The sequence below is a fragment of the Juglans microcarpa x Juglans regia genome, chromosome 3S (genome assembly GCF_004785595.1).
Source record: "Juglans microcarpa x Juglans regia isolate MS1-56 chromosome 3S, Jm3101_v1.0, whole genome shotgun sequence".
In the NCBI taxonomy this organism is placed as follows: Eukaryota; Viridiplantae; Streptophyta; class Magnoliopsida; order Fagales; family Juglandaceae; genus Juglans; species Juglans microcarpa x Juglans regia.
The window spans coordinates 21,489,142-21,505,858 of record NC_054599.1 but is presented as its reverse complement, the minus strand read 5'-3'; the positions used below and the strand labels follow the sequence as shown (position 1 = coordinate 21,505,858).

The following is a 16,717-nucleotide window of genomic DNA, read 5'->3' as shown; positions in this document are numbered from 1 at the left end:
GATTGATCTTTTTATTTTATTTTTTAAATTATAACAAGTTTCACTATAAGTAATCTGTTGCACACCAGGCCTCTTTGTAGCAAAACTCGTTTCATTTGTTAAAATTATTATAAAATGTACAAAATTTTCTATTTCTCGAATATATGAGATCTCATTCATCATCTTTATATACTCATTTTTGTATTCAGTACAAAAGAGTACAGATTAAATATATACACGATAGGCAAGAGTACACTCATTTGAAAGTTAATGTATGTTAATTTACATGTTGAAGTAATTTACCCATTGAATGCTAAATTTAGCAACATGGAGTACTGTTCTGGGTCCCCAATTAGATATTATTGCTGGGCTTAAACATGCTGCTAGTGTCATCTTTTTCAAGGACTTGGTTCCACCAAGAGAAGCTGTACTTCTTGAAAATGTAGTTTGATGCCATGGCATGGGTTAAATGCCACCTCCCAAACACATACCTGAGTTTGCAAGCTCACCAGAGAACATTATTGAAAATGTTCAAAAACAAAAATAATTCAATGAAATAATCAGATTCCCTAAAATAAATTATGATGACTTTCCACAATGTGATTTAAAAGTCTAAGTACGGAAAAATGGGAAAGTTGTGTATCGTGCTGTCTTTGCATAATCTAAAAGTTATTATTCTAAAGTAGACAGCAACTTCGCAACTAAAGTCTATATATATATATATATGGGGATGAACACGTTAGTTCAGTTCATAATATGTGTACTCTGTCGACTTATTTTTGTCCCTTCGGTAGTAGGAATTAGTTTATTTTATTTATATGTTCCTTTTTTATGACCTATATAGGAGTCGCAAAGAAGACAGAACACCCTAAATTTGGGAAATCATTAAAATATTTATTAGGAAGAATAATGTTAAATATAGTTTTATAGTGTGCAAGTCTAGTAAAATAAATAAGATTTACATCAAAAAATCATTTTTTCCATATAAGTCATAGATTTATTCACTTTTTTAAAAGAATTTCAAAATGTGTACGCGTACTTACACATTTTAAAATTATAAATATCAATTAATTCAATTCTCTATGAAAAAACTATCTCATTTGGGAATAAATAATTCATTAAAAAAGTCTTGGGAAAGTTTTGTTCAAAGTTCAAACTCCAAACTACAAAGTAAATAATTATGGACAGCCGTGAATCGTGAGTTACGTAATTATTTTGAAAAAAGTAAATATATATAGAATTTATATGAAAAGAAAATTAATTTTTTAATAATAAATTTTATTTTTTTTCAAACTAATTATACGATATTTATGTAATAATTATATATAGTATTACTTATATATATATTAATTCAAAGAAAAATGCTAATAGTATCCCAAACTTACTGCTCAATTTTATAGTTGATGCATTTAACGCTTGGCCGGCCGGTAGCACCGTCCTCTTCTAAATTCATAACATCGATTTAATATACTGACTGTTGACATAGTGATAAGACCTATGTAGCATATAGCTGTACCAGATAAATAAATAATAACTAGGGCTGGCCCCCTTTTCATGGATATTGGGGATTGCGGCATTTCAATTTTCACCCACCAAGACGAAAACGGATGACGAGTTGCTGTCATCGACAAAATTAAAGCAAAAAAAAAAAAAAAAAAAGACTAATAAAATGAGAATTGTGTGCACGTGTACCACCGTTCAAGTTAGAAAGGTTGTTCTTCTCAAACAAACTACTGGTCTTTGCTCATTACATTGGCATTCTCTTTTTTAATCCATTTTGATCATTTTTATAATCAATTCTTTTTTTCTGGGGTACTTCTTGCTTGCAGGCCATGATGTGTGCCTACCGGCTGACGTCCAAGCACCATCGCAGCCCTACACTTGGGCGCTGAGAATCCGATCAACGGCTGCGTACGCAGGAGGACGTAATACAACGTGCGGATACGAGACTTCAGAGTCTTTTGAAACAATCCCAATTCCATTAGTAAAGGATATTTCTGTTCACAGAGAACAGATCCACGGTGGGCCAAGAAGCCCATTAAGTGTTCGTGTGGTAGCAATGCCTCCACGTGAATCCTATGATTATAATAATTATTATTATTTTCCACCACTTTGTACAGCTTTGAGAATAAACTTCTTTATATATTCGCATGAATTACGTAAGTATCGCTTAAATTTATTATTAAAAAAAGTAATTATTTTTTATGTAAATTCTATATTTAATTATTTTTAAAAAATGTCATTATTAAATATCATTTAAAAACAAACTATTAGCTTTAATTAGGGAAGAAAATTAAAACAATGAGCCCATTATAAACATGCCAAGTTGCCTATCAAAGCGAGTGCCAAATTCAGCCATGAATGAAAGTACAAAGATACAAAGTGCGGCGTACTAAGAATGCCTGACAGACCGGGGTGGGGTTCATTAATTAGTAATTAAAAAGTCCCTTGAAACCCATTAAGATTCAATGGGGTCTGAAACAATTAATTGGATTTCACATGACACTCGGTCAAGTAAATTCTCCTACAGTAAAAGACTGTGTTATGACTATGAAAATTGCCACAGAAAAAAGTTTGGATTCCAGGCCCAGACGATGACCCAGCGATCCATGAAAGAGATGGGTGTAAATGTGTCTGTCCGGGTTGTGTTCCAACTCCCAGCCCCCAGGTGCTTTACTAGTGCATTACGGTGGCTTTGGCAAAAGACTTTGGAAGGGTGGGTACGGAACAGTTATTTAGTAATGATTGATAGTACTGTTCTGGTTCAGAAATTTGGATTTCAAAACCGGGTCGGAACCAGGCCTGGTTGGTTAAACCTGTGCCGTAATCCGAATTGAAATTGGTTTTTAAAAATCCGGAATCCGGATTCCGAGTTGCACTCGATTTTTTTTTGAATCAAATCCTACATGTTATGAATATTTTTTCATGAAAAAATGTGGATGCACCATTCAAATTCTATTTATTTAATTTTTTAAATCAAAACCTACATATTCCTTGACTACCAATAAAAAGTCACGTGGAGAATAGAGTAAAAAAAAAAAAAAACCATAAAATAAATGATTTATTGGACATAATATGCATTTTCCTTTTGAGTTTCTGACTTCCATTTAGTTGCTACAAAGGAGAAAAAAAATCAAAACTTTCAAACCTGAAAAAAAAGGTATCGGGTTGTACCCAGGTTTTTCTATACAAGTATTCGTCCGGATTTGTTCCAGGCCAGAACCTATAACAGGAATCCGGTTATTCGAGTTTCGGACCACCAGCCCGAATGAACAGGCCTAATGATTGGAGAGAAATGTTATTATTCAGATTCTTGCCATTTTGCAACATTCGTGGAGAAAAAAATGGTAATTATTTGATATTTCTTAAGTATGAATATTAAAATTGATCGCCATATGTATTCATGAAGATAAGTGATATTTAAAAGTTTTTATACTATACATCATTTATATAACATAATTTTTAATATGTAAAATTAAAATCTTAAAATTTATTTTTTAAATTAAATTATACCATATATATCATGGGTGGTGTAAATGTATTCAAATTGAATTATTTATTATAAAAGTATGTAATAATTTTCTTGTCAAAACTTGTCGGATTGTCATCGGAGTGCAGTTTGGGCTTTTGAAGGAAAACTTAGAATTCTGTCAATTATGGGCCCCTTTTTTATTAAACTAAAGCCCATTTATAAAGTCATATATGATGTACCAACCCTGATCCAATGTAATTAAATACTGTCATTTTATTTATTTTGTGAATTGCTGTTTGGTGTTTATTTGAGAAGTTTCAGCAAAAGGTCCTGTTGTGGGGATTTTTTTGGGATTTGGCTGAGAAAAGCGGGGCAGATGAGAAAAAGATGGTTATGGAGCATGGCGGTTCTGCGAGTGTAATTCTCCTGCAAACACAGCTCCTTTTATTAGGTAATCTAGCCCACCTCTCTGAATTTGGGATATACTAAATTAACTATATCTCTAAACTGATAACTGATTCTAGGGCTTTCTTTCTGAGTATTCAAAATTAGGGTTTTGATCATTGAGTATTATTGTTTAATCTGGACTAGACCTCTATTCACATATATTCAATGAAGATGTTGTATTTTTTCTATTTCGATTCGGTTTGTGTTTCTTAATTTTTGGTATGGTCTCTGTCTGATGCATGAAAGAATTGCTGTCTCAGTACTCATTATCCAACTTCATGAAAGAGAAAGAGTACAGAGAACCAGTGTTTCTGTTGTAATTTTGAGCCCTTTTTTTTTTTCAATCTCAGATATCTTCCAAGCTCGAGCCTTCGTTGATTGTATTGCGGAAATGATAACCAGAAAATTTTGTTTTTATTGTTTTTAAATTTTACTCGGACATGTTCCTCGTAACATTTAAGTTGATTCTTTTATTTTCTTCTTTTTACTCGAGTCGATACATAACCATATGCTCGTTATTGTTTGCTCGTTTCCATGATTCATGTATGGCAGTTTTCTTACTTGACTTTTGTGAACTCGGTTTTGATTCATCAGGTAGATTATTTTTTGAAGTATGAGTAAACACAGAATTCTTAGAGTTGAATAGCAGGCTGGCTGAAGTTTTCTGCTAAGTGGCAGCCTTGTTGTAATAAGAAACAAAGAAGGGGACCAAGGAAATGGAGTGCAATAAAGATGAGGCCGCCAGGGCAAAGGAGATTGCTGAGAAGAAGTTTATGGCCAAAGACATAATAGGGGCAAAGAAATTTGCTTTGAAGGCCCAAAATTTATTTCCCGGGCTCGAGGGTATTCCCCACATTTTAGCAACACTCAACGTGTATATTTCTGTGGAAAACAAAATAAATGGAGAAGCAGATTGGTATGGGGTACTAGGTGTGGATCCACTAGCCGATGATGAGACAGTAAAGAAACAATATAGGAAGCTGGCGCTGATGCTTCACCCTGATAAGAACAAATCCGTAGGAGCTGATGGGGCGTTTAAGCATATTTCTGAGGCGTGGAGCTTGTTGTCCGATAAGGCTAAGAGACTAGAGTATGACCGGAGGAGGAATGCAAAGGGGTTCCAGAAAGTTTCAGCTCCTACAGGGGGTTCATCAGCACCACCAGGAGGGAATGGTTTTTACAATTTTACCAAAAATACAACTTCAAATGCGAGGGCTCAAAAGAACACCACCCGGGCCGCTAACTCTTCAACTTCTGCTTCATCTCATAAGCCAAAACCCAATACCTTTTGGACTGTGTGCCATCGATGCAAAATGCAATACGAGTATTTGAGAGTCTACCTTAATCATAATCTCCTATGCCCTAATTGCCATGAGCCATTTTTTGCAGTAGAAACTGCTCCGCCTCCTTCAAATAGCTCTAAACCATCCACCTCATGGAATTCTACTCAGAAGCGGCAAAACTCCAATCATCAATCAACTGGTAAAAACACGATTAATTCAGGAAAGAAGAATGACCCATCACCAAATGTTGGAGCAGGAGGGTATAGTAATCCTGATTCATATAACCAGACTGACTTTCAGTGGGCTCCATTCTCAACAACGGCAGGTGCTTCAACTGCTGCTCAAGCTGCAAGCATGGTTCAGCAGGCATATGAGAAAGTGAAGAGAGACCGTGAGAAGGCACAAGCCGCCTTAAAAAGAGAGGAGGCCTTGAGGAGGAAGCATCAATCTAAGAAGATGGGCAGTGCTTCGTCTAGTGGCCACTCTAGTGCTTCAAAGAGAAGAAAAGGCCTAGATGATCTTGGTAGTGGCTATGTAAGGGATGCCACAAATCAAATGGGTCTAGAAACTGGAGGATCTGGAGCAACTAAATCTGGAGCTGAACCGGCTAATTCTAAAACAGTAGGGCTTGCTGGAATCAATAAACCCAGCAGCATGAGGGATGTTTCTCATCATGAAACCCAGAATCGACTGATGCAGAAGGCTAGGATGGAAATTCATAAGAAACTAAACGAGTGGAAGGAAGTTAGTGTTGATAAAAATGTTGTTAAAGAAGAGGGGGCTGAGAAGGAGAAATCAAATGAGAAAGGTGAAAAATCTTTGGGAAACAGCGACTTGCCTGGTCAGAACAAGTCTGGCGCAGCTGAGGATAAGAAGATTGGAGCCTGTGCCACGGAGTCCTTTCCTGGCACTTATGGTGCCAATGTAGATGCAGCAACCTTGGAAACAATGTCGATAAATGTCCCAGATCCAGATTTTCACGACTTTGACAAGGATCGAACTGAAAGGTCTTTTGGAGAAAATCAGGTATGGGCTGCATATGACGACGATGATGGGATGCCTCGATATTATGCCATGATTCATAATATAATTTCGTTGAACCCATTCAAAATGCAGATCAGTTGGCTTAACTCAAAAACTAACAGTGAATTGGGGCCCCTAAACTGGGTTGGTTCTGGTTTCTCTAAAACTTGTGGGGATTTTAGAATAGGCAGATATGAAATCAATGACTCCCTGAATTCTTTCTCGCACAAGGTTAGGTGGACGAAAGGCATACGTGGGGTCATTTGTATATATCCCAGAAAGGGGGATGTTTGGGCCCTCTATAGACTCTGGTCCCCGGACTGGAATGAGTTGACGGCAAATGATGTAATTCACAAGTATGACATGGTGGAAGTACTTGAAGACTATACTGAAGAACTGGGTGTAACTGTTACTCCCTTGGTTAAAGTGGCCGGTTTCAAGACTGTTTTTCATCAGCATTTAGACCCCAGAGAAATTAGGAGAATTCCAAGAGAAGAGATGTTTCGGTTCTCCCATCATGTCCCTTCACACTTGCTTTCTGGTCAAGAAGGTCTGAATGCTCCAAAGGGTTGTCGGGAGCTGGACCCAGCAGCTACTCCAATAGAACTTCTTCAGGTAATAACTGATGTTAAGGATGAAGAGATTGTGGAGAATGAGGTTATATTTAAGAAGGATAATGTAGTGGCTGATGAAGAGATTGGGCGTTAAAAATGGAGAAGATATTTTATTACATTTGTATATTGGTGAGCAGAAAGTGAGATTCGCCACATTTATGATCGAGGGTCAGGTAGAGCTTACGGGAATGTGCAACTTAAATTTATGTGTGCAAGACCTCATATCATTAGCGACCTCGCTTCTCATTCAATTACAGCTTGGAGTTAATCTAGAAAGGGAACTTACACTCTACTTAAAGAGTTCAAGCAGCTCGAAGTTGGAAGCTCCCTGTAGTGTTCATGGAAAAAATGGAGATTCTTTCAATGATTTAAAAGCTGAATAGAGCTTCTCCGGGAGCCAATTCATTCCTTGAAAACCATCTCTGTATCATCGGAAGGTCATCAATGGGGCCTGCTTGGAGCTGCCGGTTCTTTCTCATGTATTCCATACCCCTCCACTGGCTCGAGTTTCACGTTTTCATTTATCTGACTGAAATTGCATGTTCTTTCATATTTCTCTGTAGAGCTGTCCTGTTAGTTCTGTTCAGAAATCAAATGATAGCATAGTTTTGGAGTTGAATTTTCTTTGACGCTTCAATATTGCTAATCACTGCAAGAGATTTTATATTCTTAATTATATAGTTCTGGTTTTCATACATTCTGATTCTGTGACACTACCATCTTGAAAATAAGTAAATTTTACATCATTGTCTTTTTCCTCCCTCTCCAACGCAGACTGCTCTCCACGCTAACTTCTGCGTACCTCTCTTATCAATTTCCTCTTCCATTTTATTAAGGCAATCCTGATGATGATTATTTATGCGTGTGGTGCTGAAGAAGTCACGATTTGATTGAATGCGTTTTACCATAGGGTTACATAGATAGAGTTGCAGCAACAACATGGAACTCTTGAGACTCATTCGGCCGCGGAATTTCGGGGTTATGACTTAATATGATGGTGGAGGTTGTTATAAAAACGTGAGTTTGAGTAATTAGCTTCTGGATACCGTTCAAAGTTGGAACATGTCAAAAGAAACAGGTTGAGAAGTGAAAACCTTGGACTAGGCCAACCTTAATGTTCAAAGTTGGAACATGTCTTTAACGCTTTTCTTAAAACGAAAACGATTTTAAAAAATAACAAAGAACAAACTAACCTTTAATAATAATATTTGTGTTTAAAACCGTTGATAGCCGGCTCTTTTAGGCAAATTGGTACATGCATTATTACTGATGGTAAACAGGACGTGTTTCGATTCAAATTAAATTTAAATTATTTTGATAAATTTAAATAAGAAATCAAGAATATAAATATTAATCTCGACCTTTTTTTTTTAAAATATAAAATTTCGTATTTTAAGCATTTTTTTAAAACAAATTCATAGAAAGCAACCATATCAATCGATATGAATTCAGGATGAAGGGCCCAGATTTATTTCCGGGCTGATCAGATTCCGAGACCGTTAACGCGCATAGAGATGGATGTTTGTGGATGAAAGATAATCGGTGGTTAATTGAGACGCCGTTTGTGACCTGACCAGGCTATATCTACGTTCATCTCGATGTCCAACCAGATTACGACGCGTCAGCTACACCACGTGGAGCACCCAATCACCAACGATGGTTGTGGGCCTGTGGCGCTTCGTCCGGGGATCCTAGCAAGTTAATTCCCGAGCTCTATATATAAAAAGGGTTCACACGAGAATACGAAGTCCGTGGTTTATTGCGACTTGCGAGAGAGAGAGAGAGAGAGAGAACCCGAAGGCGAGGAAGGGGAGAAGAGAAGGGAAGTAATCTCCTTTAATTCTCCGACGGTCTCGTGCTCCAACCGTTTACGGCAACCGGATCTCCTGGTAATCATGGTAAGTTTACTCTCTCGTCTCTTGGTAATTCGAAATGTTAACTCGTTTCCGGCTGGATATTTTTAAATTTTTTTATTTTTTATTTTTTATCTTTATTTGGATTATGCTGTTCACATCGTAGTCTTTTCTTGATCCGTTCTTATTCCTGATAAGTCGATCGCTAGATCGATCTGATCTAGCCGAATGCAGCTGGAACGGTTGTGACTAACGAAGGATCTAATCTATAATTTTGTTCTGCGAATAATTTTTTGATGTTGATTCGTCGAAAGCGTCGATAACATCCCGCTCCCCTCTCTTGCTGCATGCAGATGGTATATTATGATTGTATTTCCGATTTCCCATCTTTTAAAATCGTTACCATCTATTATTGAAAAACAAAAGACTTAAAAGGTTGTAATTGTAAATGCCGAGGTGAGAGAATATGAACCATTTAGTTACAAATAATATTTAGCATTTCAAGAAATCTAAAGGTCCCTCGATCTAAGTAAATATAACATCATGCATCTAAGCATTAAAATAGATTTCAGTGCTATGAATAAGAAGTAACCGAAGGTATGAGAAAAGTAATGAGTTTTTGTATGTTAGTTTGTTGCGCCTTTCTCAGTCTATATTTATGATTTTTTTTTTACCTTGTTTGGATGGATATATAAACCTGAATTAGAGCGTAAATTGAAAAATTGAAGGCCATGTCTTTTTTTGCCCTATGGTTTGATGATTTTGAACGAATTTGTCTTGTTCGGGATGCTTGTGCAGACAACTTCAAGGCGACTTGCGGATAGGAAGGTGGAGAAGTTCGAAAAGAACATTACAAAGAGAGGAGCTGTGCCCGAAACAACCACGAAAAAAGGAAAGGACTATCCTGTTGGTCCTGTTCTGCTTGGCTTCTTCATTTTTGTTGTCATTGGTTCATGTAAGAATCTGCTTCCTTGGTAACCTTTGTACCTATTCGTCATCTCTGGTTTGTTTTGTTTTGTTTTTGTTCATGGTGGCGCTTTACTTATGAAAATTTTTTTGAATAATGTTGGTAGTAATGACTTAGTTTCTTCATTTGAATTGTAAGCTTAAACGATTAGCCCATTCTCTTAGGCTAGTAAGTGAATTGAAGGGCTCTCTAATTTACTCCCCCCCCCAATTATCTTCCTAAGAATGATTTCTGTGAATGATCACCAAGTTAGTAACTATTTTCTGCTGGTGATCTTTGTTACTGTGCTTGGGTTGGGCTGCTTAGAAATCTTAGGTTATGAATATCTGAGTTGTTGAGCTTTGGGATATCTATCTTGAACCCAAAGTTCTTATTCAAATCAAACGAATTGAAATTTCTCATTCTATAATTTAAATGGATTGGCTAGCCGCATTTTTATTAAATTATGGTTTAAGTTGAATGTGATGCTTTAATCATGGCTTTCTACATCATAATTGACATGGGCTAACATTAATAGAAGTAATGAGCCTTCACAGAAACTCTCCACTTTGTGACTAGTGTGCTTAAATCTTACCGAACCTTAGAGAACAGAGTGGAAAATGAAACCTATTCTCCAGTTTGGACTCATGAAAGTTTACTTCAGGTTGAATTGAATTCGAGAATCTACCGTGGCCGCTCATTTTTCTTTTAATCCTTGTGTGAATTTGAGTTTTTTTGTATGGTTGCGTGGCGGGGTCAGTCAGTACAGTTAGTTTTGAAAGTGCAATCACATTATCTAACATTGGTTAATGGTTCCTTTCATGGTTTACTGATGTCATATTTTCATTGTTCAAACAGCTCTCTTCCAGATAATCAGAACAGCAACAAGTGGAGGCATGGCGTAAAACATGACCTGAAATTGAGAGATGGCAGCAGATGAATTCCTGTCGTCTTTTGACTCTTTTTGTTAGCTGTTTAGAAAACCGATGATACATCAACTAGTGTTCGTTCGTTCATGTCGGGACTAACTCGAGTGTTTCTAATAAAAGACAATTTCCATGTGTAGTAATTATAATTTCTCTTATATTATCTTGTTTCTATTGTCTCAAAGGGGCCGCAAGTGACCTGCGCATTGAATAGGTGAGGCTGAGAAAATTTTGGTTAACCAGCACACGAGGTCTTTGTTTTCGAGGATGAGAGACTTGAGCTTAGTCAAGCTTCCTTTTTAATGAATAAGTTTTTTCCTTTGTTTTTTTAATGGTTTCATGAATAAGCTTTTCACCCTCCAAAAAAGTAGAAACTCGTGAAAACTTATTGGGGACATTTCAGACTTTGGGATGGTGGTGTACACAGTTTGAAGTCATTCGAAAGGCCTGGATACATGGATTGCTTTGTTCTGATTAGCGTGCTCTTTTACAGCCAGTCTGGAAGAGGTTATGATATAAAGATTGTTTTAGTGGCCGTTTGGTTTTACATTAACTTACCAGCAGTATGGGGTACGAACTAAGAAGCCTAGGTTTTTCGGCGCGGGAATGAGTTCTGAATCTCTGATCAATGCGGAAGATTTTCATCACGAAACAGAAAAATGTATCCGCACAAACCCTGAATTATGTGAAACGTATGAAACCTTATCTTATATGCATGGCAGCCGAGAGAAGGGAAGTCTTGAGAATTTTGAATACAATTTTATCTTCAGTTCTTACATCAACTAAAGGAAAAGATTATAGAGATATGTGGATTTTTGTCACATTTTTAATGTCTCAATTAGAGGTCTGTTGGTGTTAATAATAATGACTACTTAATTTGGCTGCTGAGGCCAACTTCGGGAAAGAAAATTCATTCGAGTATTTTTATACTGCCGGGGTTGGGGGCACAATTACTTTGATTCTTCTTGACCATTTTCGCCAACTAAATAGAGACCAAGTAGGACACACATCCAGCTAACTGAGAGAATGGGCAGTCTGGACTATGTTCTCTAGAACCGAAGTTATTGTCATGTTTGTACACAAAAAGGGAAAGCTGATCATCATAGAACCCATAGTTACCATCTGAGTCACTTACAATGGAATTTGGCTGAAACAATTTCCAGTAATCGCTAAAGCCAATCATGCCTAAAACCCGAACTAAAATGAAAAATCCATCCGACACACCGATGCTGCTAGAAACAGAGAAACTGAAATTAAGCAGTAGCAGTCAGGCAAGGGTGAAATGCAGTGCCACATGCAATCCATTGCCGCTTCCTCCCACGTGGCACAGCACATCCAGGAACCTTCAGCCACTCTCTGCTTGATACGTTATAAGTAACCAATCGGTTCATTTGTCTGTATCTCAAGGATAGCATGAGCAAGCCTTTGTTACCCAAGCAAGTCATCCTAACGTGCTTTCCGTAAAACTCCAAGCACCATATGTTTGGCATTCTGTCTACCTCCTTCCACAAGAGCGTCATTTTCTGCAGCTCCCATATGCAAACACATGTGGCTGCATTCTTTGTCAGCAACCCCACTAGCATGATCTGGCCTCCATACTCTGCGAGTGTGTGGTCAGTCAGATGTAGTGGGGCAGGAATTATATACTGCTTCCAAACCCCAGTTACCATATCATAGGACACAATCCCTTCAGGATCTGAACGCATGAAGTAAAGTGTTCCATCAATGGAAACAGCCTGTGACCGGAAGTTCAGGGATAGTGGCAACTTAATATACGAGGGCATGTTTCCAGGACGGATCCAAGAGTTCTTTACTGAGTCATATACTTCAAACTCGCCATTACATCCCACCCACAGGATCTTATAGCCCCCAGTGGTTGAATTCCCATTCAGAGTCATCCCTACTGCAACACGAGACCAGACCTTAACAGATCTAGCTGGCAACTCTTTAAAAGATTGAGTCAGGGGGTTGCATATGTAGAAGTTCCTATGACCAATATCAAGAAAACACACTAGGCCCCCTGCTGAAGCCACAGGCAAAATGATAATCTTATTGGGTAGAGAAGAAATGGTGGGGTGGTGCCATTTCTTCAAGGAAGGGTCATACATAGATCCAGAATTCACGTTTTCATGGGTAATGGTGTAAAACCAGGGATTGCCTTGTGGGACTTGGGCACAATGCTGAGAGAAACTTTGAGAGTTCAGCAAGGAATTCCATTTCTGGCAAACTGAACGAAAGCGAAAAAAGGTAGCAACGGGAATTCTTGCAATAACAGCTTCAAAAAGGTCCTCTGGAAAATCTTTCCAAATCTGTTCTTCCATCACCTCAACTGTATTAGTAGTCATGGATGATTTTCCACGGGTCCGATCCTTCCGAGATTTCTTGGCCAGTGGAAGTTTGTAAGGTTCCAACATCTTGAGACTTTCAGACTTTCTAGCCGTCATTATAAGACTGTAGTAATCATCAGTAGAACCGTCATTGACATCGAGCAAGCACAGCCTGCATGGAGAAAGATAGTTATCAGTATATTTTTTATTCGAGGTGCATTACTGTGCCCATTCCAAAAGTATATACCCAAAATAACTTGCACAGAAATTTTGGAGAGAGAGAGAGATTGGGGGCTTACAAAAGGCTAATGAAATATTTTTTTTATTGATAAACAAAATTTTATTGAGAATAAAGTAGACACAAAAAGCTAATGAAATATTTAAAGTTGAATGCTGGAAAACTCATAACAAATTAAAGAGAATTCAATCAAAACATATTAATATACATCAAAAAATGCTATTCATTTAGGCAGCATTAACAAATAGCATTTGCAAGAACTTCTATGGGCAGGCTTGTCAAATCTAAAACTCCAAGAACTTTAGAGACTATTGTACGCTAGCAAAATCTGAAGGATAGATCTAAGGCATTGAATTTTCGAAGGTTATTCCTCAAGGAGAATGAAATTAACGACCAAATGCTTTCTAGTCATTACACCCAAGCTACGACTCTTCAGTTGTCCTCATCAACACAGATTTGTGCTCAAGGAGGAGAACAACGCCATGATTGGACTATATACTCACGACAAAAAGGTTATTTGTATACAATATACAATAAGTAGTTTAGAGAACACCGGCATTTAGTAGCTCAATAAATCATTGCACTAATTACAACATGCATTTTAAAAGTGAAATTGGAATGTAATTAGGTTGGAGAGAGAAGGTCGCCAAGTGAAATGAAAGGGAAGAACATCAATGGCAAAACTATATGAATTATATAACATGGAAAGAAAATTTTGTAACCTAATCTGAAACCTAGTGAAAATGATGTCAAAACATAGCAATAAATAAATAAATAAATAAAAGAAAAGAAATTCTCCAACAAACACAATTTTTTTTTTTTTAAAAATGTAATATTTAAGAAACTGTATATAACAGGCAGAACATTCACATTTTTGCATGGACTAAATAACACAAATAGTATAAATGTTTCTTAAACCTCAGCATCAACTCCATTCGAAGCCCATGCCAGAAGTTTATGCAAGGGCTCTGATGGATTTCTCACCCACAATACAGAGGTCAGACATTGTGGTGGAAAGATGCTGCTGCAATCTCAGGTTTCTGGGGAGATCATGTCATAGTTTCACCTGGATCTCATAGTTTTCAACAACCTATATCCCAAGCCAGACCAGACTGCAAGTAAGGCTACTAAGGCACCAGTATGACTAGGGAAACATTTTTCAGGCCATATAATCAGACAAAAGCAATGCTACATCCACGAAATGACTACAATATGTAGTCTGATCTGTGCAGAATTAGACTATGGTAGCAAAACTTACTAAATTTTATTTTGTGTACTTAAAAAAGTTTATTTTGTGTATTTACATAAAAAGAAGACTCATAATATATCTAAAGAAAATTTAATCATGTACTTCATAACCCAAAGTAAGATGGTGGGTGCAAACTCTGGTTACTTGAAAGGTTGACATGGAAATATATAAAGTTTTTAAAATAGACATGAAACCTCACTAAGACAAGGCCCTTGGAACCCAACCTTAGAGAGTAAATCTCAGATACACAATCCAACCACAAGAACTATGTATCAGGTGATCTAGGAGAACTCCTAGTAGGGAGTTGAAGCCAGGATGTATGAGTCTGCAGCTTATCCCAAGCCCATCTGTGACCGCTAGGCTGCACCCTGATCGGTTAGAAACAATTTCAAATTGCAACTAGCTATCTTGTACACTGTTAGTAAAGATAATTAGTTGTATTCTAATACGTTAATGAGTATTTGACTGCATAGGTGCTAGTTTCCATGTCGCAAAACTATCACCTACCTCAAATCTATCTATCTCTGCTGCAAGGGGCAAATTTAGCAAAGAACAGACATGATGTTGATATATAGGCCACACTCATGTCAGTTTGTCACCAATTCTGAAAAGCAAATCAGGTCTTTTGGGCTCATGCCTTAAGCTTTATTGTTGACATAAGTTTATATACCCAATTCATGAACTACAGCCTTTCTTCCAGGATAAATCACAAATGAAGAAATCAAGATAAGACTGTGATAACTAACACCTAAAATTTTTTTTATGTAGTTCTTCTCATTTGGTGCTGGCCGTTTTACCTTTCTATAGTCAGTAATCTTATATAAATATATATATATATATATATATATATATTATAAGTAGTAATCTTATATGTATGTATGTATGTATGTATGCATGCAGGGCGTTGCCACAGAGGGAGAGCCTTCCAAGAAAAATTTGACCAAGTTCTCAAAATGAAGTGGGTTGTCTTTTCTATTAGAGAGAGATAGACAGATAACATTTTTTTGTTACTATCGGAAAAACAATTTAACATACCTGAATCACCAAGAAACTACAAAACAAAATTCTTAATTCCAAAAAAAAGGAGAATAAATAACATGAATTAAAGAAATCGGAAAGCCTAAGCAGAAGATCCCCCCCCCCTCCCCCCCCCCCCCCCCCCCCCCCCCCCCCCCCCCCCCCCCCCCCCCCCCCCGGCGAAAAAAAAGGAACAGAGATTTCTCAAATAATAAACAAATAACATAAATTGTCTGTGCATAGTATAGATTCTCAAAAAGCTTGGAAAGATCTAGAGAGAGATAGAGAGGGGGGGAGGGACCTGTGGTGTTGCTGAGAGTGGAGTTCGGAGAGAGGCAATGGATGAAGAGGTTGAAGAAAATGAAGAGGTTGAGGAGGATGAGGATGAGGAGGATTAGAGCCGTAGAGTTCCAAGAGCTCCTGAAGCTGACCGATGAGCTGCCTCAGCATGGCCAGCCCTTCCATGCCCCAGCCGAAGGCCACTCTCCGATTCTCTCTCCCCCCTCCCCTATGAAGGCAAACTCAAAAGCTAAAAACCAAAAATAAAACAAAAAATAAAATAAAATAAAAACCTCAAAGCTCTCCACTCTTCTCTTTCCACGTCAGATGGCCCAGTCGATAACTTGTATTTGGGTTTCGATCATCCCGCGAGATTTGTACATCAATTTCTCCCCTCCTAGTTTACCGAACGCCCTTCCTGAGAATGAAAACGTTTGTTACAAGTGATTGGTGTAAACAGTATGTAAATATAATTGATGCGGAGATATTTAATAGGAGAAAGATCAAATTGATGAGAGAGAAATGAGAAAGGCTGAAGAGAGAGAGATCGAATTGATAGAACTGATGAGAGAGAAATATCGAATTTATGAGAGAGAGACCAAACTGATGAGAGATGAATAATTTATTTTAAATCTGATGTGGTATGAACGATTGCACACTAATTATATCTACCGATTATATATAAAAGAACTGTCTGAAAATAGACTTAGAATCAAATATGAAAGAAATTATGTAAGTAATATGCTAACAATATTACGATTAATAAATTTATATAAAAGAAAAATATTACGATAAAAATAAATTTATAAATTTATCTATTTATAAATTGAGATAAATTTATGTAATATATTAAATTTATTTTAAAATAAAATAATTTTATAAATATATAAAATAATTTTTATAAAAAGCGGAATACCATTCTGCATTCCACGTGTGAGCACGGACTTTATAACTTATATCTTTATGGACTATGGTCAAGACGACTCAAAAAGCCTTTTTCAACCAGCTACACCTTTTTGAAAGATCAACCGCTGAGATTACATCTCACGAGTCACTTTCTTTTC

General features: G+C 37.1%; 3 protein-coding genes across 3 annotated transcripts; 2 read left to right on the top strand and 1 right to left on the bottom strand.

Annotated features, from left to right (window-relative positions):
• The first annotated feature begins 3,720 nt into the window (after nucleotides 1-3,720).
• LOC121257363 lies at nucleotides 3,721-7,564 on the top strand. The gene is made up of 2 exons (XM_041158341.1): nucleotides 3,721-3,902; nucleotides 4,493-7,564. Exon 2 carries the CDS (start codon nucleotides 4,615-4,617, stop codon nucleotides 6,910-6,912), a length of 2,298 nt encoding a protein of 765 aa, XP_041014275.1. The 5' UTR covers nucleotides 3,721-3,902; nucleotides 4,493-4,614; the 3' UTR covers nucleotides 6,913-7,564.
• Nucleotides 7,565-8,546: 982 nt separating this feature from the next.
• LOC121257362 (stress-associated endoplasmic reticulum protein 2-like) lies at nucleotides 8,547-10,686 on the top strand. Its single transcript, XM_041158340.1, has 3 exons — nucleotides 8,547-8,716; nucleotides 9,470-9,626; nucleotides 10,476-10,686. The coding sequence occupies exons 1-3, from the start codon at nucleotides 8,714-8,716 to the stop codon at nucleotides 10,520-10,522; spliced, it is 207 nt and encodes a 68-aa protein (XP_041014274.1). The 5' UTR covers nucleotides 8,547-8,713; the 3' UTR covers nucleotides 10,523-10,686.
• An 872-nt stretch (nucleotides 10,687-11,558) lies between these two features.
• Nucleotides 11,559-16,001, bottom strand: LOC121257361 (F-box only protein 6-like). The gene is made up of 2 exons (XM_041158339.1): nucleotides 15,676-16,001; nucleotides 11,559-13,042 (listed from the first exon to the last, which is right to left on the bottom strand). The coding sequence occupies exons 1-2, from the start codon at nucleotides 15,837-15,839 to the stop codon at nucleotides 11,797-11,799; spliced, it is 1,410 nt and encodes a 469-aa protein (XP_041014273.1). The 5' UTR covers nucleotides 15,840-16,001; the 3' UTR covers nucleotides 11,559-11,796.
• Between the last annotated feature and the right edge of the window lie 716 nt (nucleotides 16,002-16,717).

Bases quoted from the DNA above. Each gene is read 5' to 3' on its own strand.
- LOC121257361 (XM_041158339.1), bottom strand. From the start codon at position 15,839: ATGGAAGGGCTGGCCATGCTGAGGCAGCTCATCGGTCAGCTTCAGGAG. The intron at 13,043-15,675 runs GTCCCTCCCCCC...TTCTCCATGCAG, and splicing joins CACTCTCAGCAACACCACAG to GCTGTGCTTGCTCGATGTCA.
- LOC121257363 (XM_041158341.1), top strand. From the start codon at position 4,615: ATGGAGTGCAATAAAGATGAGGCCGCCAGGGCAAAGGAGATTGCTGAG.
- LOC121257362 (XM_041158340.1), top strand. The intron at 9,627-10,475 runs GTAAGAATCTGC...TTGTTCAAACAG, and splicing joins TTTTGTTGTCATTGGTTCAT to CTCTCTTCCAGATAATCAGA.